Here is a 23,033-nt window from a genome sequence, read left to right as displayed (position 1 = left end):
AGATCATGTATGATAATGTAAGACTTTATGTTGACTGTGCGTGCGTCTACTCTGTACACCTTATACTGTCCTCATCAAGGCCGGATTAACCATAGGGCAACCGGGGCAGGTGCCCCGGGGCCCTCGGGGTGAAGGGGCACTCAAAAAAAAAAATTTTTTTTTTTTTTTGGTCGGGCTCATGTTGGGCTCCACAGAACTATGACACAAATCTAAGACCAATCAGGACAAAATAAAATGTGTTTCCAAGAAGATTAAGTCTGATGATTTAGTCTCATTGGATGCCTGTGGGCAAGTGGTGACCAGGGGCGCGGGAAGTGGCGGTGCTTGTGGTGCTGCGGCACCCTCTGCTGTTTTGTATTGGAAATGTAATGTCAATTATTTTTTCATCATTGTAAAGCCACAGCACAGTGAAGAGGATATTAATGTGAAGATTAGCCTCTTCCTTTTGCTCTCAGAGTGCATCAGATTCATGCATTTTACTTTAAAATATACAAAATTTCTTTGTCGCCCCCCCTACAAACCCCCCAGTCACACTAATATTTTGATCCTGCTGGTGCTACCTGTTGGCGAAGCCTAGAATCGCCTATGAGTGAGTGAGAAACTGAATCTCAGAAACGGAATAATGACATAACAGTATAATACTAATGTTAATTTAAAATTAGATATTCCTCTAAATATGGCGAAAAAACATCCAAACATCCGGACAATGGGTAGGGGGGCCCCTGGGGGTGTTAATCTGGCTCTGGTCCTCATTGTTGAAGGTTCACAGCCTTGTCTCCTTGTTGACCCGGAAACCAAAAAAGAGCTGCCATCATGATGAAGGCGGTTCCAATTGGTTAAAAAGATGCATGAAGGATCCTCCAAGTCTCCTTACCTCCCTCCTCACGGCCTCGTCTCCTAGCTGAACCAAACAGAGCCAGAACTACAATAACGCAGAAAACAATAATTAAGAAGGAGGTCCAATAAGAACTAATGGGAAATACAAAACTAGAATAACTAATCAGTTCAATGAATGAGTGCTTCACAAAGCATGCAGATGCTTAAAAAAGACAACAGAATAACAGGAATCAACTGATGGCAACAACTTTAATTTAATCACACAAATAAGCTTCAAGCTTTTTTCACAGTATAATCAGAGTGTATGTATAATATATACATGGGTCACAGTCCAGCACTTACCCAAAGAGACATCCAATCTCGCCTTTAAAGGGACAGCTCACCCTAAAATCCAAAATACATATTGTTCCTCTCACCTGTAGTGCTATTTATCCATATATATCGTTTTGGGATAGTTGCCTGAGTTTTGGAGATATCGGCTGTAGAGATGTCTGCCTTCTCTCCAATACAATAGAACTGGATGGCACTCGGCTTGTGGTGCTCAAAGTGCCAAAGAAATACATTTGAAAAACTCAACAGCAATGTCTCTTTCCAGAAATCATGACCCTGTTACTCAAGATAATCCAGACCTCGTGAGCAGTTTAATGTAGGAACTACTTTCTACCAAACTACACTCACTAGCTCACACATGGGCAACATATGGCCCAAGGGGCCGCATACGGCCCCCTGTGTGGCCCGTGATGGAATTGCAAAAAAATAATAATAATTCAGTGCACCTGAACGCAACATGCAAGATACCCGTTGAACAAGTGTCCAAATGTTCATGTCATTCTGGCCAATACTCTTCTGTTATAGCATTTCAGTCTGGAATATGGAATATCTTTCAATAATCTTTATGACTAAAAGGCTAAAAGTAATCTCATGTCTAAGAAATTACTGTTCTACATTGAAGTAGAAATTTAAATAATTAACTTGTTGGTTTTGGATTTATTTAGCTTCAAGAGTGCATTTTTGTTCGTGTGACCCTCAACACAGGCTTTGAGAATCCTGGCCACTTACTGATACTTAATGCTTAAATTAACCCACTCATATGCTGGTTTATTTCAAGAAAAACATTTCGGATAGTGGAAATTCTAATTGGCTGGTAACTTTAAAATCTAGCAGCCATATTGGCAGGTGGTGAAAAACGTTAACATAGGAGTGAGTGAGAAAAGGATCAAATATTGGTGGTTAAGACTAAATAATGACATCACAACTGTTAATTTAAAATGAGTTATTCCTCTAAACCTGGCTTCAAATGCCCCAAATTTTTCACGCTGGCGCCGTTCAGCCCTCAGCAAAATCTGGTAGCAAGGAAATTCTTTTGTGGCCCTCTCTATCATCAACGTTGCCCATCCCTGGGTTACGGCATGACAATATTTGTTCGGCCCCCGGCAACAATCTGGATTTCTCATGTGGCCCCACATGAAAAATAGTTGCCCACCCCTGCACTAGCTGCTAGCAGCAGAAACTAGCAGCAGCTAGCTAGCGGGTGTAGTTCGGTCGAAAGTAGTTCCTCATAAAACTGCTCACAACAAGTCTGTGGATTATCTTGAGTAACCGGGGTCATGATTTCTGGAAAGAGACACTGCTGTTGAGTTTTTCAATTGTATTTTTTGGCGCTTTGAGCATCACAAGCCGAGTGCCATCCAGTTCCATTGTATTGGAGAGAAGGCAGACATCTCTACGGCTGATATCTCCAAAACGCAGACTACTAACACAAAACAATCTACATGGGATAAATGGCACTATAGGTGAGAGGAAAAATATGTATTTTGGATTTTAGGGTGAGCTGTCCCTTTAACAAAGCAGAAAAAGAAATACATATTTGAAATGTCAAGGTATTCCTGCAAGGCCTGTATTCTTCTTTCGGTCTTCTTTAGGTCAGACCAGAGCCGTATAATAGAAGAGTTCTGACATCTCCATTCACTCCAATGGACCAGTTTTTTTCCAGGAAGTAGAAAGTGGAACTCTTCAGTAAAAAAAGCAGCACTGTCGAGTTGCAACAAAATAGACAGTGTTGTACTTTGAAAGGGTTTTTCATCCCTTGAAATGAATCAAATTGTACATTATCGGCTTTATTTTAGCATGCAAAAGTAGCGCGAGACCCATTCCTGGCTGTTCATTGGCTAATGGTTCTTGCATTTTGGTCCTCCGCTGACGCCACTCTCTTACTAGAGGACACTAGGTCAGACCATTTGGAAGGAAGGTGGGGGGGGGGGGGGGCTGCAGTCTTTTAAGATGTTAGTGGCTGGTCTTCCAGCGCCCAATGGCCATCTTCAGGGTGTGGTTCGGGGTGAGCAGAATCGTCAGTAAGGGGAGGTTGGTCATGGGGCTGGAGCGGTTCTTGGTGTTGATCCAGCTCTCGATGGCCTCTCTCTCATACGAGTAGCCATCTGTTTGGGAAACACATACAGTAAGCTCACATAATGCATAGATATCAAACAACTTCACCGTGTCAAAGTCCCTGTGGCTCATAAATGGACTCCAAACGCATATGACTCATAAAGGAGCTACTAGCACTTCATAAAAAAAAAAGTTGAATTCACCTTGGCCTTGCTAGTGTGTGGCTCTATTTCTGTTTCTTTTCCTGCCTCCCTATCTCTGTCCCAGACACGCCCCCTCTGCTGAGGTGAGGAGGAGCCCTAACCTGGAGCTGGTTGGCAATCAACGCCGATTGGCTGAGTCGTCGCTGGTGATTGGCTGCTTCAGACCTTCATGCCCTACATAAGCTCCAGTGTTTCAAGATGTCACTGTGGGTAAGTGTTAGCGGAGCGCTTTGCGTGCTTAACACTGGCCCTCCAACCTCCTTGCTCTCTGTCAGCAAAGGCACAGTAACCATACATCCGAGGGAACAGAACCAGCACAAAGGATCATGAAAAACAAAATAAACGGCAGTAAAACCACATCAAAAACTACGACAACTTCAAGTTCACCCCAAAGACGAGATGGAACCGGACAAAAAATGCAACATCATTCACAAAATACCATGCAGGTCATGTAACAAAACATACATTGGAGAAACCGGAAGAACATTCACCACAAGAAAGAAAGAACACCAAAAGGAATGCGAAAAGGAAACCGCAGGAAGACTCACAAGAACACAAAAAGAACAAGAAAACCTAAAGTCAGCAATATCAGACCACTGCAAAAGACACAATCATATCATGGACTGGGACCAAGCCAAGATCATCGGATCAGAGATCAATAAAACACAAACGCTGGATTAAGGAGGCTGTCGAGATCAGGAGGCGGGCCAACGGCACCATCAACAGCCATGAGGGAGCATACATGCTCTCTCACACACCTGAGACTCCTCTCCACAGGACATGGGACAGCGGGGGGGCGTGGCCAGCCTGGCAGATCTGTCAGGCCGGCCACGCCTGCTCAAAACAGCTGTTGACAACACATCACAGCTGTCATTTGACGCTTCTTAGGAAGTAAACTTGTGGAAGTAAACACACCTGTGTTTAAAAATAAACACAGGTGCGAGCAAAACACTAATGAGGGTTTCCACATTCCAATGATGGAAGTTTGAAACCCTCTTTTGCGTTTTGCTTGCACCTGTGTTTACCCTGCCTTTTCGACACAAAATGGCCGCCGTGAGAAGGGTCTGTTGTCAGTCGAAACTGTCGAGGTAAAAAAAAAAAAACATCTACTACACATTTGTCTGATTAAAAGAAACAAACTATCATACTTAAATCAGCCTCACATATAGTTATGAGTAGCTAGCTGCAGATCAATGCGAGGCTCTCTGAATCTGAATGTTATTCATGAAGCCTGTATCTTTATTAACTCATTGAGTGCCACGGACGTCGGGGGGGGGGGGGGGAGGGGGGTTTGGGGCACGCAGGGCATCACACAACTACACCACGTCACTACATCAGAAAATATTATCTTCAGACTCAGTGAATGTGCTTGAAATGCTGCATTTCACAAAAGGCGGAATATCTCAGCTAATAATTTGAAACGCCTGTATTTGCTCAAAACGACCTATCTTCTCCGGCTCATAACTAAAGTCGGAAAATGGTATCAATAAACTTTTTTTTGCTGATGATACAATAGAGCCAGCTCGTTCTTTCTGCGTGTTCGGTGTTTACATAGTAATATCACACAATATTCTGTGGGCCTCGAGAAATCACTGAAAACGCTCTGAAACTCTGGCACTGGGAGCGTCCGTTCTCCAAAAGTGGCTGGCACTCAATGAGTTAAAAAAAAACTCAAATCAAGTCCCAAGTTCATGACCAAGTCCAATGCAGTCGGCACGGTCCCAGTTTGGAGAAATGGAGAGCAGCCGTGTCACGCAAGTAGAGCCATCTGCTGAGTGAAGGGGGCCATGAGCAAGAACGTAAAAAAACAGAAAAAATACATAAAATGCTTCCATCCTGCTCACCTGGCATAATCCAAGTCTCCACAAGCCCTGAGATGCCAAGTTGACATGAAAATACAACATTTACACCCTGTTTTTAGCTGAAATCTTCAATGTAGCCAGGCGCAGCAACTCCACTTGTTGTACTAGCAAGTACAAGGTATGAGTTAAGAGGGAAATTTAATCTAAAACAACCTTATGTACGCAGCACTACCCTTAAAAGCTTGTGTGTTTCAGTTTGTGGGGTAACCCTGTGGAATGGTTTAGATGAGGAAACTAAAAGGAGTAAGAACATTGTATTGTTCAAAAACAGATGTAAGAAAACACTAATTGATAAGTACAAAACTGAGGATCAGTAAAGCGTATTTTTTTTTCTTTTGATTTTTTTTCTTTATTTTTTCTTTATTCTATTTATATGTGAACATTGTAAGAGATTTGTTATGATATTGTGAAGAAAGGGGCAGGACTAGATAAGCATTTGCTTCCTTCTGCTCCTTCTCGAACTACCAGTAAATTGTTTTGCTTTTTTGAGAAAATTTGTTAGATTCAAATGTTTATGTTTTGTGTTTTATCCTTTTTATTGTATTTTATATGGTTGATTGTTGGAGAAAAAATAAACTCAACTCAACTCAACTGCTGCACCTGGCTACAGTGAACATTTCAGCTGAAAACAGGAAGTAAATGGTGTATTTTCAAGTCAACTTGGCACCTCAGGGCTTACAGAGACTTAGATAATGCCAGGTGAGCTGTATAGAAGCATTTTATGTATTTCTTCTGTTGTTTTTAATTTTTGCTCATGGCCCCCTTCACACTCAGCAGATCAGCTCTGACGTGGCCGGTCTCAATTTCTCCAAACTGGAACCACGCCGGCTGCATTCTACTGCATGTAGTACACTGACTGTATGCAAGTACCTCATACAACACAACCCCTCTTCAAACAAACCCAACTATCCCTTCAATGTCGAATCCCAAGTCAAGTAGGAACAAATCACGAGTCCAATATCAATAAGAAAAAATACTGTATCTAGGACATTTCAACGCAATATCATTTTAATAGGACTAAAAACTGGTCACCTCGAGTATAGAGAGCCAACTTGTAAAATGCTTATAAAAATAGTTTTACTTAGTCCAACAAATTATTCAGCTATATTTCGAAACAGGAGAGACCATAGAACATTTTACTCAGACCAAAATGTAAAGAAAATAGCGGATTAAAAATAATCTTTTTTTGTTGTTTTGGTCTGAGTGAAATGTTCTATGGTTTCTCCTGATTCTAAATATAGCTGAATCGTTTGGTTTCACCAAGTAAAACTATTTTCAGAAGGGAAATTTATAAAATGTCTATGGGAAAATAAATGGCAGATGAAATCTCTTGGTGCTGAAGCGGGAATTGACGTTGACTTTGGCTCTCTGTTATGTTCATGCATCAAGTAATTCAACGTATGACTGGTGTCCCCACTTCTGCAGTCAACTAGTGTGCTAAAGTGGAACAGCTGTGAGGTGGAGGGTGGACTAGTGTGCTAAAGCTGTGAGGATGATGCTGGACGAGTCTGGAGACTTGCATGCAGGCTAGCTGCTGTGTGTGGTGGTGTGCTCTTCTCTCACCAGCGGCGATGACCGGCTCCCTCATCAGCTCTCTGGTGATGGGACAGAGGAACTCGTCAGGGACGCCCGTACACACCGAAGCACTCTTCAGCTCCTCCACCTTCCTCAGGACTTTACTGCGCAGACCTACTGACTCTACAAACACAACGCAATCACAGAACACCACAGAAGAGAGACATAGACCAGAGAATATTTTATATGTATCTACGAGACATATTTTATTCCTAACAATGAATGAATGTAGCTATTTCTCTATCTTTCTTCTATAATCTATTACATTGTTACCTGAGCACAAATCGCACCAAGGCAACTTCCTAGTATGTGAAAACATACCTCGGCAAATAAAGTAATTCTGATTCTTTTGGGTTAGACAAAACATGTTTGCTACTTAATGGTGTTCGCAAACTTAATTCTGCCAACAACAACAAAAGTTGGATACATGTTACTCCATGCAAACTACAGAACAATATGAACGCATGCTGTCGCAGCAAACAAGCTAAGGTGTATAAACAGAGGAGTGACTGAGTGACAGCGCTCACTTTGGGGATGATAAAGAGTGACTGTGTGATGGAGATGACTGCATGGCTTTACAACAAACTAATACTAACCAAGCTGATGCACTGACGACAACAGAACACTCTTAATTTAGCCTAGCACATCTTGCAGATAAACCCAGAAAGGTACCCAAAATATGATCAATAAATAATACAGGATCCACATTTCATCCCATTTCAGACCCACTTGGAAATAATCAAGAAGGATTCATGATATTAGGTGTAAAGCCATTTTATAGCTAATGGAAAATACAGTTAGTGGAGCCTGGGTTATTATGTAACTGATGGACTCACTGCTCCTAAAGCAGATTACAGTAAAAAGTGCTGAAACCCCACAGCCTAATAATGCAGTACAGCTGAAAATATGATGTAATCTTGCAGATAAAAAAAAACACGTCAACATTAATTCACTCCTTCACCTTTTCTTGATTTAATTCTCCACCTTTATCATATCCATGTAAATAGGTAAGAAGCCAGGCATTAAATCCATAATGTCAAAGCCCACAAGAGACCAGGCCTATATAATAATACCCATAACAACGCTGTTTACACTCCTTATACTGCAACCATCTAGTGATTCAAAAGTAAGCAGCAGAGACGAAGAGCAAATGGAAAAGTTGTGCTGTGAGTGTGAGATGTTTGTCCTCCCCACCTACGTGCAGCTCTGAGGCCAGTGTGTCTTTGGTTAGACTGAGCAGCTCTGTGCCGTCCATGTTGTTGGCCCTGAACTTGTCCACCAATCCCTCCAGGCCTTCCTCCACCAGCCATGCCGACACGTCCTCTTCCGACCAATCACTGACCAGCAGCTTGCACTGGCCTGCCAAGGTTCTCCCTGAGGGGGTCCAGCAAAAAAAAGCAACTGAGTCCTTGCCCGCTGCAGCGCTTTTTTGAGAATCGGCCAAGTGGTCTTCATGCATAAACTCTCTGGGAATCTTGCTGACTGGGGGTAATCTGATTGTTGGTGGCTAGCATAGCTTGTATCAAAATACAAATGAACAACTTTTTTTTTTTTAGAGGTTATTGAAAAGGCTGAAACCATCATTGACACAGGATTGAATCCAAGAGGTGGAAAAGATGTTTTTTGTGATTTTGTCTTTATGTATTTTTTGGTCTTCTGACTACGGATGTGACCGCTACGCTGCATACTTAAAGGAACACTCTGCCCATTTTCAACCAGCTTTGTATCATTAGAACATCAGTAGTATATCAGAAAACTGTAAACTGTTTTGAAGTCTGTCATTTAATTTGACAGTTATTGAGTGTTAAAGTGTGGACCAGTGACATCACTGGTCCACACCAACTCAAATTAATAACTCATTAACTCAAATCAACTCTCAATAACTGTCAAACTAGATGAATGATGAATAGTTTGACAGTTATTGAGAGTTGATTTGAGTTAATGAGTTATTAATTTGAGTTAGTGTGGACCAGTGATGTCACTGGTCCACACTTTAACACTCAATAACTGTCAAATTAAATGACAGACTTCAAAACAGTTTACAGTTTTCTGATATACTACTGATGTTCTAATGATACAAAGCTGGTTGAAAATGGGCGGAGTGCTCCTTTAAGACTAGAAAAATTCTTCATTATGTAATCTGATTACCTACTGTCACAATAAAAGTGATTCTGATTAATTAGACAGAAATGCATGTTTAATGCTGGAACCTAAACAGGACTTTATGGCAAACACTGGAATACACTTGACCCATTCCTCCCCCCAACCCAGGAAAAGAGGAATCCTACCTTCACTTGAGGTCAACGCAGATTCTCCTGGAACAGAAATATGCATAAACAAACTGTACATGGTGACACTAATACTGTATATGGCAACTTTGGAAATGAAAGCCATTCATTTGTTAGAGCAAACATGAAACGCTATTAAGGAGGATACGACAAAACCTTCCAGTATTGAGGTTAAACTCTTTTGCCTTTGGGATTGAGCAGTGATGCTATCTGACAAGAACATTTTAAAACGTTGAGCACGCTTTACAGAAAGTATACACCGAAAATAAGATCATGCAGACTTGCCTTATTTTTTCTTAACTTACTTTCAGAGCTGCCCCCAACTAGGAATTATGACAAAGCTATCTAGATTGGTCTGTGACTGCAGAGCAGAGATGGGGACTTGGACTTGAGTCACACTTAGTCACACACACAGTGACTTGAGACTTAACTTGGACTTGAAGGTTTGGGACTTGTGAACAATCTTTATTTTTCTTTAAAAAAGAAATTGGTGCATTAAATGTCTACTAATGACATCTCTAATCATTGCTGCAGCTGTATTCTAATAGATAAGGAGTATACTGTATTATAAGGAGATAATACAGTACATGCTTTGAATTCCTTCGTTTTAGCTATGCAGTGTTCTAAGAAGCAGACCGGATAGGCATGCAGCAGCTCATCCATAGGGACTTGGGACTTGAGACTTGACTTGGACTTGCCCCTCAAAGACTTGACTTGACTTGGGTCTTGTGACTAAATAATTGAGACTTGACTTGGACTTGCAAAAAATGACTTGTGAGCATCTCTGCTGCAGAGTCCGTGGCTGCTATTGTTTAGTGCTAGGGGTGTCACAATATATCGTCCCACGAAATTTCGCGATAGTAAAACGTCACGATATGTATCGTTGAGATGAAATCTCATATCGTGAAAAAAAAAAAAAAAAAAAAAAAAAATTTCAAAAGTAGACAAAGAAACGTCTTTGTTTGTTGAAGTTCAATGTGTGGAAAGTAGTTCAGTTGAACAAGTCTCTGAAGAGACACATGAGAAGTTATACAGGAGAGAAACCATTCAATTGAGTTTCTGGCAAAACTGTTTACTTGACAGGAAAAACTGAAGATGCATAAAAAATAGACTAAGAAAAGTCTTGTTTGAGTTTGAAGAAAAACTGAAGATGCATAATGAGAATTTATACTGCTGAGAAACCTTTTAGTTCAAAGTAAATCTAAGTGACGGTGTAACTCATTCTATTTCAAGATAAGCCTTATCTCCAATCATGTTTTTTCTAGTTGTTATTGTAATAACAATTTCCCACAACAGCATGTTTTGTATTTGTGCATTTCAAATAAAATACTACTTTTCCAGTCATATATTGTCATTATTCAAGTTTAAAAAAATATTGTTAAAATCGTATCGTATCGTATCGTTATCGTGAACCCAGTATCGTGATACGTATCGTATCGTGAACTGAGTGTATCGTGACACCCCTATTTAGTGCACATCTAGACACAAATCTTTCATGAATCAAAAAGCAGTCAGTGTATAATCAAGTGTAGATAAAAGCAAAACTAACCAGGCGACGATTTCCCATCTTTTCCATGAACACGATGTGAGGTGAAGAAGGAAAACACAATAATGTAAGACTATAAACAAATGCTGTTCATCTTCATCAGAATATACTTTCTTTATCATGTGTGTGTGTGTATTCTTCCTCCCCACCATGGCCACTGCAGCCGTCCTCTACCCTCCAGATGTTGACCGTCTTATCCATAGAGCCGGTAGCGATCAGCGGTGACGTCGGAGAGAAGGCGCACGCTGTCACATACCTGCAGCAGGGGAGGCCAATCACTTGAATGCCACATATTTCAACAGTAGATATTATGTTTCCTTGAAGTTTAATTAAAGAACGTCTGGTTTCACGTCATTTGTATAGCACTTAAGGGCGACTTTACGATTTTCAAACAGCTTTGTATCATTACAAAATCAGTCATATTATGCAAATGAACAGTGTTTAACTTCCCCCCCCATCTCGCCTGGACCAAGAGCTCATTCGCAGTACTGTACGTCCTGCACTGTGAGGATGGCGAGCAGGAGACGAAGAAGTTTGAGGCAGAGGCAGGCTTCAAGTTCCCCACAGTTGTTTTAATGTTAATTAATTATGCTTTAATACATGTTGAGTTGCATAGAAAATAATTACAAAAAGCTGGAAAATACTTTTTTAATAAATATATCTTTTAAGACAAAATGTGTCAAGACAAAATACCAGAATGAAGAGATCACATTTAACTGGAATCCTAGGCTAAACCCATCCAAACTTGGGCCCTAACTATCAGGCCAGCAGTCATGTCCATTCCTTCCTGGCACAAGGTAAGAATGAGCTCTCTCACATGGGTGCTTGTCGGTTAATTAATAGCCCAAGCCCCTCCTACAAACACATGACTGACAATCAGTGTCAATTAAAGAACTAACAGATCAAGGGTTACATTCAATACAATCCTTTGTTATATTAGCATCACTGAATAACTGGATGACCAATCAAATATATTGCAATGTCCCGATCAACGTTCTAAGACACTCAAAATAGATGTATACATTGTATTCTATTCAAACCACACTTGGCAAGTTCCACTACCCCTCTCTACCTGAGGGTGGACTCCTCCGCCTCTGTTTCACACACCAGGCCTGAATGAGGAATTGCCAAGTGTTAATTAGCACCAACTGCACCACTGTAGTGCGACAGACTACAATGAATAAAATGTCACAAGCAAACAAACACCAATTCAACAGTATAATTCTATATAGCTATAGGGCATGGGTGTCCCCATGACATGCACCAACTGACTCATAGGACTCATTTGGTGCAGGATGTACTGCAAATGAATGTAGAGAGAGCAATGATGATAGTGACAGTGATAGTGATAGTGTTAGTGACACCATGGCAAATCTGCTCCAAATGACATCATTTGGACCAGGAAGTTGTGAATGAACGGGGAGCTCTCGGTCCAGGCAAGACAGAGAGAAGTTAAACATTGTGTTCATTTGCATATATAATTGACTACCGGTTCTGTAATGATACAAAGCTGGTTCAATTAAAACCACGTCAACATCAAACTCGTGAAATTATTTAAATTAAAACAAGTGGAAACAAAAAGACCTCACAAGATTTAAAAGCACACACAAATAAGAACAGATGTCATTTAAAGGGAAAATCCATGACAGATATCCTTTTGTGAAGTTCAATGCATTCTCTGATGTGATGTAGGTGTAATAATCCCTCAACCTGCCTCGTCTACTTCTGTTAGTGATTTCCTGTGTTTCCCAAAATGACATTCCTCAACCTGGAGAGAGGGGGCGTGATGAGCATGTTGCTTTCAGTCAAAGGTGGCTGTACGGGCATTTAAACAGCCCTGTACGTGTGATCATTCAGCTGGCGTGTATACATGTAGGTGGAGAGAGAAATAGCGTCCGTGGAACTTTCTCAAAACCCGACATGTCTCAATAGACCAGGGATACTCAACTTGCTTTGACCAGGGGCCACTTTTGCTAAATGACAGGAGGCCAGGGGCCAGTTAATAAACTAAGATTAATAATATTATTTTCTTCTGTAGTGGATTGTAGTCCCCCCCCCACCCCCCATAACAATAAACAACAAAAGTTAGAAATTCAGTTTTCTCACTTCAATTCAGTTCTCAAATCTGTTCAGAGTAAACCCTCTTCATAAACAAATACCGTAATTTCCGGACTATAAGGCGCACCGGAGTATAAGCCGCAGCAGCAAAATTGCCTGTTTGTTACATATATAAGCCGCACCGGACTATAAGCCGCGGGTGTTTTAATGTTTTTTTTTTTTTTTTTTTTAATTGTGTTTTAATGTTTAATTACCATATGTAAGGGTTCGTGCACAGAGGGGATTGTCGGGAAAGAGATGGCTGTTTGAGGAAGCTCCCATTTATTAACATTTCAACAAAACAACATAACACAACACCACCTGTGTTTTTTTTTACAGTGCACACAGTGTCCGCGGTGTGGTGAAAAGAGGGCAAGAGAGGAAATTAAAACAGAAGTGGATTTATAGTTAGAAAGAGTGCTAAAGAAGAGAGAATTCCGTTTTTTATTTTTTTATTTTAGTTACTCACAGTACTATTGACCAGTCCAACTCAAAAGATATTCGGCAGTTTCACTTTGAGCTCTTGTTCCGCCGCTGTCCATCAATGGTTATGACGAGTCTCGCTGGGTACAGTACGCCAAAGCGATATCCATTGACTTTAACCTTTTCGATGATGCTGTTGTATGTTGCGCGTTTCTGTTGCACCAACGCGGAGAGGTCCTGCCGGACGAAAAAGCGCGTACCCTTCTGTGGGGAAGAGGCTTCTTCCCCGCAGCCTGGAGGATGAGTTGACGGTCGGGCCAGCGGAGTAGGCGGATGAAGATGGCCCTCGGTGTCAGGCCGGGGTCTGGACGTGGCCGAGGCGCCCGGTGTGCCCTGTCCACTGTGGTTTCTCACCTTCCTTCAGGTCCAGGATGTAACACAGGATTTTGCCAAGGAAAGCGTCCATGTCACCAATCTCAGCTCCTCTTTTACATTGATCAGGCGAATGTTATTTCTTTTACTCCTGCTGATTAAGTCATCAACCCGCGTGTGCAGGGTTTCGATTTGTTTTTGCATTTTATCCATTTTCGGACTCACTGTGTTGTTTTTGTCCTCCAGTGCGCTGATGCGCTTTTCCGCATTAGAAACTCTGTTCACGGTTGCCTTATTTTCTTTAGTGAGTGAGTGGATGGACTTCTGCACGTTTTCAAACTTGTTTTCAAGCTGCTCAAAACCTCTGAGCGATGTCGGACTTAATCGATAGTGTTTCACGGAGTAAAAGTTAAGCCCAAGCCGTGTATCTCCAGCCTCCAGCAGGTGAGTCATTTCCTCATTCATGGCGGTGATTGCTTCGTCTCTTTTCTTTCTGCTTACTGGTTTTCAGTCTTGTGCTTCTTCCAGCAGACATTCGCCCCACTCTTTAAAGTTATTCAGTTGGTTCTGGTCACCTTATTCATTTTAGATCAGATCGCTAAAACATATTGTTTGGTCTGGTGTAGCAGCTGTCTAGCTGAGCGCCATGTTCACCGTGATGCCGGTTGATTTCCGCCAAATGATGTCAAGTCAAGTCAAGTCAAATTTTATTTATATAGCACCTTTCATACACAAAGGCAATTCAAGGTGCTTTACAAAAAAATAATCGAAAAAACAAGCAGCAAAGCAATGCACATAAAATGTGCAGATGAAGCTGTGTAACCTGTAAAATCCATCAATTTTGGAGGTCACCGAGTGGCCGTTTGCTGAAAAAATCCATAGATAAGCCGCACCGTTATATAAGCCGCAGGGGCCAAAAAACGGGGAAAAAGCCGCGGCTTATAGTCCGAAATTTACGGTAAATAAAGCCTCTCTCCAAAAAGAAAATGAACCAAACATATTTTGTGCACACAGGATAGATAGATAGGGGGGCCAGTCAGCACCCCATCGCGGGCCGCATCTGGCCCTCGGGCCACAAGTTGAGTATCACCGCAATAGACCAAGTCTGGTCTATTGAAGCTAATGTCAGTAATTGGTATCTCTGCCTCTTCTATAATGGATTTCTCAGTGTATCATGGTTGAAGATCAAAGTGCAAAATCCTAAGACGAATAAATCTGCAGTCAAACTCCATTGTAGCAGCGCTGCAGATATCACATCTTCTATGTTTGGCCAGGTATCTGTGGTGATCTGAGGCACATACAATTTAAGCATCTGAACCAGGACTGCAAATCATTCCCCTCTCCCTCTCTCTCTCTCTCTCTCTCCTGACCTTTCCATCAATTATCTAATAAAAGCAAAATGCACAAAAGAATAAAAAAATACACACATCATGTAACCACAGCAGTACTGAGAGTAAATACTTTACCTTTCATGCTGGTTCAACGTGTAAAGCAAAACTGCATTATTCTGAAATCAGAATGATCACGATCAGTTCAAAACATACCAAGAATATTGTGTTATCAAGGTTACAGAAGATATTGAGTTAATTCTATGATATAAACCTACTAATACCGAGTTAATCAATATAAAAGAGAGGTGCTTACTGCATCATAGATGGTAACAGTTTTATCCACAGAGCTGAGGGAAATAAAAAGCAGAAATTTTAATGTCAGCAATGTTTAAATGACCCAGTACTTGATATTTTAAAGATAGTTTAGACAAACATTCGCTCATTTGAAATGCAGATGAAAAGCAAACCCACAAAATATTTTGATGTTCATTTTTGCCTTACTTGGGGAATAAAGCAATGCATGTCTCCCTCCTGTGGTTGAATTGAATACTACACAATTTGTATCAAGGATGGCCTACAGATGTCTAGGCCAAAGAATGCCGTATTGATCTAGATTCTAGAACATGGCTATGTAATTGAAGGCTCTCCTACTAATTCCTTGTGAATTTTCCTAAGAGAGCCAGGCTGCTCAGTAATGTCTGAAATGTCTCCGTTTTGAAGTCATATCTTACCCAGACACAAGCAGCTGTCCGTCTGTGGAGAACGCACAGGAGAGGACAGGAGCTGACTGCCCGGTCAGAGTGTGCAGCAGCTGCATCTTATAAGCTAAAAGTGAGAAAAAGAAACAAATGAACAGTCCACATAATTATCCCCGTTGACTGAATGTCAACATGCCCTGCATCACGTGCTGTGTGTGAAACCGTTTTTGTGCTGAAGGTGGGAGTGTGTTATGAGTGGCAAAGGTTAATATGTCAGCTGGAATTGCAATAAGAATCTCTTTTATTGGCCGGGCACAACGGAATTACAATAAGAATCTCTTTTATTGGCCGGGCACAACGGGCGCACCAGGAAATGTGTCTTGGTATATCGGTGCTGACATTTTACCAGATAGTTAGTTACACAATCAAGGATTGATGCACTAGGTGGTGCAGAACTAAACATAACACAGTGTTGTACAGTATGTCAGTAAACCCGACACACCACAATTATACATTCATTAGCCAAAGAATTGTCCCTGTGTAGTAGCAATTTAAAGCCCCAATCAGTAAGATTTTTGACATTTTTTACTGTAATATAACTGATTTTTAGTCACAGGACATGGTAGATTGACTTTTAATAGGGAGACCCTCGTCTTTATTTATCCCACACCGCCCTCCATTGGCCAGCACTGGGACTAAGCAGTTTGTCTGTCACGTCCCGTAGCAAGAAAAAAGAAAAAAAGAAAAGCATGCGCGCATGCGCTGTACAGCGGAAGCGCTGTGTTCATGAAAACGAGGAAGTAACTCGATTCGGATTTGCTGCGAAAATGATGTTTCACGGAACTATGGATTATTATTTCATCACGTGGTGAGTACCCGATGTCACAACATGTACATAGAGCTTCTGGCGCTGTGTTTTGTTGACTTTGAACGGCGATATCGTTATCGATACTAATGCACGCAGAGGGCGCAGTGGGAAACTTACTGAATGGGGCTTTAATAGTTGTGTCAATGCTGCTATACAGGAACACTGGACTTGAATCAATTTGGGGTACAATCTTAATCGATATCCATAAGAATATGATGAAGAGAATATGAGAGACATTGGCCATGTTCAGACTAGGAGGCCAAATCCGATTTGTGAACTTTAATGACCTATTAATGATTCTATCCAGATTGGTTTTATGAGTCTGGACGCTCCAAGTCTGATTTGTGTCACTTGTGCCAAACTACATAATATGGAGGTCTGGACAGACAGATCCGACTTGAACACACTCCCAAAATCAGATTTGGGAAACCAATCAAGATAATGATGATTAATGACTTTAGCATTAGCAGCTAATCAGATTTGCCTGTAATGTGAACATGGCCAGAATGACAAGAGAGAGAGAGAGAGAGAGAGAGAGAGAGAGAGAGAGAGAGAGAGAGAGAGAGAGAGATACAAAGATAGGTCTCTCTACCCCCAGAGCTTGACTTGTTGACGGCCCAGATCTTCAGGTGGCTGTCTTGCCCACAAGATGCCAGGTGAAGTTGCACCACGTGACCACCTGAAAGATAAAGACACACGCCCCACATCGGTCAAATCCTCCTTCCACCTCCGCAATATTGCCAAGATCCGGTCCTCTCTCGCACACCCTGCCGCTGAAAAACACTCGTCCACACTTTCACCTCCTCTCCCCCTACCAACCCTCCCGGTCCCTCTGATCAACCTCAGCTGACCTCTCCACCCCCAAGTCCAACCTCAGCAGTTCTGGGTACAGAGCCTTCTCTCGGGCAGCTCCCAGGCTTAGCTGTGGAACTACCTCCCCAAGACATCAGAAATTCAGAGTCTCTCACAGTTTTCCACTCTCGCGTCTCGCCTCAAGACCCATCTCTTCTCCACCGCCTTCTCTTAGTGCCACCCCACCCTCCCCCATCCATCCTTGTGTGTCTCTGTCATGTTTGTCCGCTGTCTGTTTCTCTCACGTCGTCCCCCCATAATGTTTAGTGTATAGTGTAGGGGTGTCACGATACACTCAGTTCACGATACGATACGTATCACGATACTGGGTTCACGATAACGATACGATACGATTTTAACAATATTTTTTTAAACTTGAATAATGACAATATATGACTGGAAAAGTAGTATTTTATTTGAAATGCACAAATACAAAACATGCTGTTGTGGGAAATTGTTATTACAATAACAACTAGAAAAAACATGAGATTGGAGATAAGGCTTATCTTGAAATAGAATGAGTTACACCGTCACTTAGATTTACTTTGAACTAAAAGGTTTCTCAGCAGTATAAATTCTCATTATGCATCTTCAGTTTTTCTTCAAACTCAAACAACAAGACTTTTCCTTAGTCTATTTTTTATGCATCTTCAATTTTTCCTGTCAAGTAAACAGTTTTGCCAGAAACTCAATTGAATGGTTTCTCTCCTGTATAACTTCTCATGTGTCTCTTCAGAGACTTGTTCAACTGAACTACTTTCCACACATTGAACTTCAACAAACAAAGACGTTTCTTTGTCTATTTTTGAAAAAAAAAAAAAAAAAAAAAAAAATTTTTTTTTTTTTTTTCACGATATGAGATTTCATCTCAACGATACATATCGTGACGTTTTACTATCGCGAAATTTCGTGGGACGATATATTGTGACACCCCTAGTATAGTGTCATCTTTGTCCACGTCGTCACCCCCCCAACCCCTGTGTTTCGTATATTGTGTAAAGCGTCTTTGCGTACTTGAAAAGCGCTCTATACAAGTTCAATTCATTATTATTAATGATTAATTGTTCAATATTATTATTAATACTATTATTAGTAGTATTATCACAGGGTTAATACAGACATTACAAAATGAAATTCAAGGACTTTCAAGTACTTTTCCAATAGCCGACGGGACATTTCTCACCACTGAGGATGTTGGGAGCGAAGGTGCAGCAGGTGACTCCCAGGTCGTGGGCATTCTTCTCTGCATGGAGCTGGTTCATATCCAGGTCCCACAGCCGGAGATCCCCATAGGTGGACCCAGTCATAAACACCTGGCCGCAGGGACTGAATGAGCAGGCTACCATCATCGTGTCAGTCGCCGCCCCGGACCTTTAGCAACACAAGCAACAGCAACATCAGGCAGCGTGTCTTTTCAGGTCAGTTCGACCAATCAGAAGCCGGGGTGGGTTATTGATCCTAACAAAGCAGGCAAAACAATACGAGTCCACTAGAGGGCGACAAATGGTGGGATAAATAACTGCTTATCCTTATCAGACCAAATGAAATAAATCTAAATTATTTATGACTATATTTACCTATTTATTTATGACTATTCTATAAATGGCTCTAACAATCATCATAAAGTCAGATTCAAATACAATTGGTTACTCAGGAGTTGAACCACTGATTATTAGATCTAGCTTATTTGCTATATTGACTTGGTCAGGTGAGGACCGTCTCCTGGATGCAAAGCAGATAGACACGGTTTTCTTAGTGTTCAGTGTTAAGCAGGAGCATTTGAGCCATGCAGCTACTCAATCTACATGTTCTGTCAGTTGGGTGGTGATTGAGGTGGTGGTCCGACCAAACATGTATATATGACCGTATCATCCGCATACGTCTGGATACACGTGATTGACCTAACTAACCTGTAGATCAGTGATACTCAACTTGCGGCCCGGCGGGGGCCAGATGCGGCCCGCGACAGGGTGCAGAGTGGCCCCCCCCGACCATTTTCTAATAATTTCACGTTAGTTTTCATTGTGAATTAGAATCTATTTCACAATCAAAACTAACGTGAAATAAAGTTTGACTGAGCTCCAGCTAAATTGACAAATACCACAGTCTGCTCGCTACCCAGGCACTTATACATGTACTTAACTAACTTAACCTAACTATCCGGTGTGCACAACATTGTCAGACTAAACTCCGGCTGACACCCCAAAAACCTACAATCCGCTACAGAAAAAGTTTGTTTATTAACTGGCCCCTGGCCTCCTATCATTTCACGAAAGTGGCCCCCGGGCAAAGCAAGTTGAGTATCCCTGCTGTAGATCTTATTAAACAGTGTGGAACACAATACTTCATCCCTATCAACTTTACCTGCGCAGCTCTTTAGAGGGGAAATCCCACAGAGCCAAAGAGCCATCAGATGCACCGGAAACCAGGTATGCCGAGTCGGGAGAGAAGGCACAGACCCTGACAGGGCTGCGGCCAGGATGATCTAGGATCGCCTCAATGTCTCCGGTGGCCATCGACCAGACCACCGTGGTCGCGTCCGTCGAGCACGAGGCGAGGAACTGTCCGCAGGCGCTGAAGCAACAGCAGTGGACACCGTAGCCATGACCTGTGAGAGGGGAGTAGGGCAACTCGGAGAAGTCACGGGTGTTGTAGATCCGTAGAGTTTTGTCCCCAGAACAGGTGGCTAACAGGGATGCAGAGAACGCACACCAGTTGACATCGTCTCGATGGTCTTGCAAAGTGCATATGAGAGACACCATTTGGAGGGCCGGTCCTAAATTTCACACAGAGGAAATGAGAAACTTAAAACACAGAAGAAAGTGAAAATGGTGAGCTGAACTCCTAACACATGAACCCATGCCAGTTCAAAAATATATAATATAGCATAGATTAGATAGATAGAATATAGCATATAGAAATGACCCGAAACACCTTACGAACCCAGTCAACATCACTGATGACGCGTCCCAGCGCATGCTGAAGTATGTTTAATGTAACTATATAGTTCTGGGTTCTCTGACCAGTGACAACTAGGAATAGACTAGGTGACAACCAGGTATAGATTGGTGACAAGCTGGAGAGACAGTTGACGGTCGGATAGACGCAACCCGGTACGGGATGGGTTAGCACCCCAGACTGGCTCTCTCGTGAGGGAGAAATCCACAAACGCTACGGATTAGTCTCCCGAAAATCTGTGTAAACATCGGCGCGGCCTGGGGTCCTCCAGGCTAGAGCGAGGTGCTCGGCGCAGCCGGATGACGTGCAGCGCACAGGCCTTCTTGAGGCATCTTTTCCACTGGATGCCTGACAACCAGGTATATAGCTGGATGCCTGTGTTGCTGGGAGGGCCTGGTAAGACGAAGGAGGAGAGCGGCTGGGAGACAACCCATAATGCCTTAGCCTCCATGCACCGAAGGGTCTTTCAATGCTGCGGCGTAGCACTAGCTTTATTGCAGCGGATTGGGCGTGATCAACCCTTCCGCGGGCAAAGTTGCAGATAGAGTAGGAGGGCTGATCCGTGTGCGGCTGCTTCTGGGATGCGGGTCGGGGTCTTAATCGGCCTCGGCTGGGTCTACTGGGCAAGGGTGTATGATGTTGAAATGACCCGAAACACCTTACGACCCCAGTCAACATCACTGATGACGCGTCCCAGCGCATGCTGAAGTATGTTTAATGTAACTATAGCAAGGAAAAAACTGCACGTGTTAATTCACCCTTCAGTCTTGCTTAAATTTGAAGCAGCAGCTGAGTAGACTGAAGAGTGAATTAGCAAGTGCTGAATTTTAAACACTAACATTACGTTAAAACGAAAATAGACCCTTTTCACGGGGGCCATTTTGTGTCGAAAAGGCAGGGTAAACAGAGGTGCAAGCAAAACACTAATGAGGGTTTCCAAATTCCAATCATGGAAGTTTGAAACCCTCATTAGTTTTGCTTGCACCTGTGTTTACCCTGCCTTTTCGACACACAATGCCCCCGTGAGAAGGGTCTATAATGCAAGTTCTTACTTGCAAGTACTTTCTTCCATCCTGCTTAGCGCAGGCTATCCCTAACGTTTGTGAATTAATTCCTGAATGTGGATGAGATTATTTCTTCTGTAAGCAGCAGTTAAAATCCTAGCTGCTGCATTCTAGATCCAAGGTGGAGGCGTTTGAGAAAACATTTTTGCAGTTGCAGGTGTAAGAGGCAAATAAAGTGGCATTTGTGTAACGTTGTAGTTAAGTCGCTTCAAATTAATGGAGAAAGAATGCTGTTTGCATGGATGTGCTAGCCCCGGCTAGCTAAGTAAAGTTGAGCTGTTCATGTTATTTTCAATTCATATAGGCCCTAACTTAATAATATGAGAAGGGACGTGAGAAATTGATATATTATAAAAACATTAGACATTCTGAACTATACATTGAGTAAACAAGACACCTATGTGACGTACAAAGCAGTAAACTGAAGCTAGCTAAGCTAACGTTAGAAGATAGAAGCCGATCGAGATGCAATTAATTGACTTATTAGCCGATATTATTCACCAGTGGTAAAACGCGAGAAAGCAGAACAAACAGGCTGAATGCCGTAAACTATATGTTTTATGTAACGTTTAAACAGGCAGTAACGCTAGAACAGGTTGTACCTAGCTTGCTCCGTCTCGCAGCTGGTTCACTGACCCAAGTGAATGTGGTTTGTTTACTTCCTCATCAAACAGCTGACGTTCAAAGGTCATGGTTCGTGACGTAATGCGTGATTGCGTCACGAAGCGATATCTCCCACTTTTTTTAAAAACTTTGGATTAATCTCTGCTCGCACTTTTATTCGATTAATTTGTTTATTATTGTATCCTTATCTGCCTTTGTATTATTTGTTTTATTGCAGTACCATTACAATTGTATCTTAAAGAAGGTTTAGACAGATATGGCAGCTTGTGGACCTTTGTTTAATATCACAATAATGAGCTGGAAAAAATGCGTATTATTTTTGACTAAATCTTATCCAATTTCTTAGAGAACTTCACCGAAAAGCAATGCTGATTTATATTGCACATTATCTTATCTGGCCCCCCTGTCTCATTTGCATGCTGGGAGGAGAAGAGCCCCCCGACGGTGGTTCTTCTCGGTTGGGTTGGAGAGATGCCTAAAATGCCCTGCTGTGTGTGGGTGAAGCTGCCCTCCCTACAGCCACAGAGAAGTCAGATGAGCTCTCGCTGCTGACCTGACACATGACCTCAGCCATCATCAGGACACCTGACCCACCACGCAAGACCAGACAGGCAGAGTCTTCCTGGGTGTGTTTGCAGAGGGTATAGGGCCCCTCTCCACAAACAACATTGTTTTATGTCTTCTTCGTCTCTGCGTGCTCCTCATCTTCCCCTCTCCTCTTCCTCCTCTTACCTGGCTTTACATTCTGCTACTCACCTGCAGCTGGCTCATAGATGATTGGGGGGAAAAAGACTAAATCAGCCACTCAGGCCTTGGCTCCTATTCCCCACTGAGAGGAACTAGGCATCCTCAGACAAACTTCAAAGCAGGCCAAGGAGACCAAGGAAGTCTTTATTCCTCCTTTGCTTTATTCATGAGATTGACATTCACCAACGTGCACAATGTAGACCTTTACCGGGCTTGCTGCTCCATGTGCTCTCTTCTGGGCAAGAGCTGTGACCCCTGCCAATACCGTGCACGCCCACACACTATTTGTTCCATTTATTATTA

The 23,033-nt window shown here is 42.2% G+C and overlaps 1 protein-coding gene across 1 annotated transcript; it reads right to left on the bottom strand.

Moving 5' to 3' along the window:
• Nucleotides 1-1,153: 1,153 nt before the first annotated feature.
• wdsub1 (WD repeat, sterile alpha motif and U-box domain containing 1) lies at nucleotides 1,154-21,978 on the bottom strand. Its single transcript, XM_083662124.1, has 12 exons — nucleotides 21,962-21,978; nucleotides 19,702-20,113; nucleotides 18,521-18,708; nucleotides 17,078-17,164; nucleotides 15,651-15,744; nucleotides 15,233-15,266; nucleotides 15,055-15,095; nucleotides 10,846-10,952; nucleotides 9,151-9,177; nucleotides 8,057-8,236; nucleotides 6,851-6,985; nucleotides 1,154-3,272 (listed from the first exon to the last, which is right to left on the bottom strand). The coding sequence occupies exons 2-12, from the start codon at nucleotides 20,097-20,099 to the stop codon at nucleotides 3,121-3,123; spliced, it is 1,443 nt and encodes a 480-aa protein (XP_083518250.1). The 5' UTR covers nucleotides 20,100-20,113; nucleotides 21,962-21,978; the 3' UTR covers nucleotides 1,154-3,120.
• Nucleotides 21,979-23,033: the final 1,055 nt, after the last annotated feature.

The sequence above is a fragment of the Poromitra crassiceps genome (assembly GCF_964638095.1).
Source record: "Poromitra crassiceps genome assembly, chromosome: 28".
NCBI classification, from domain to species: Eukaryota; Metazoa; Chordata; class Actinopteri; order Beryciformes; family Melamphaidae; genus Poromitra; species Poromitra crassiceps.
The sequence above is the reverse complement of the archived record's forward strand: the minus strand, read 5'-3'. Positions and strand labels throughout refer to the sequence as shown.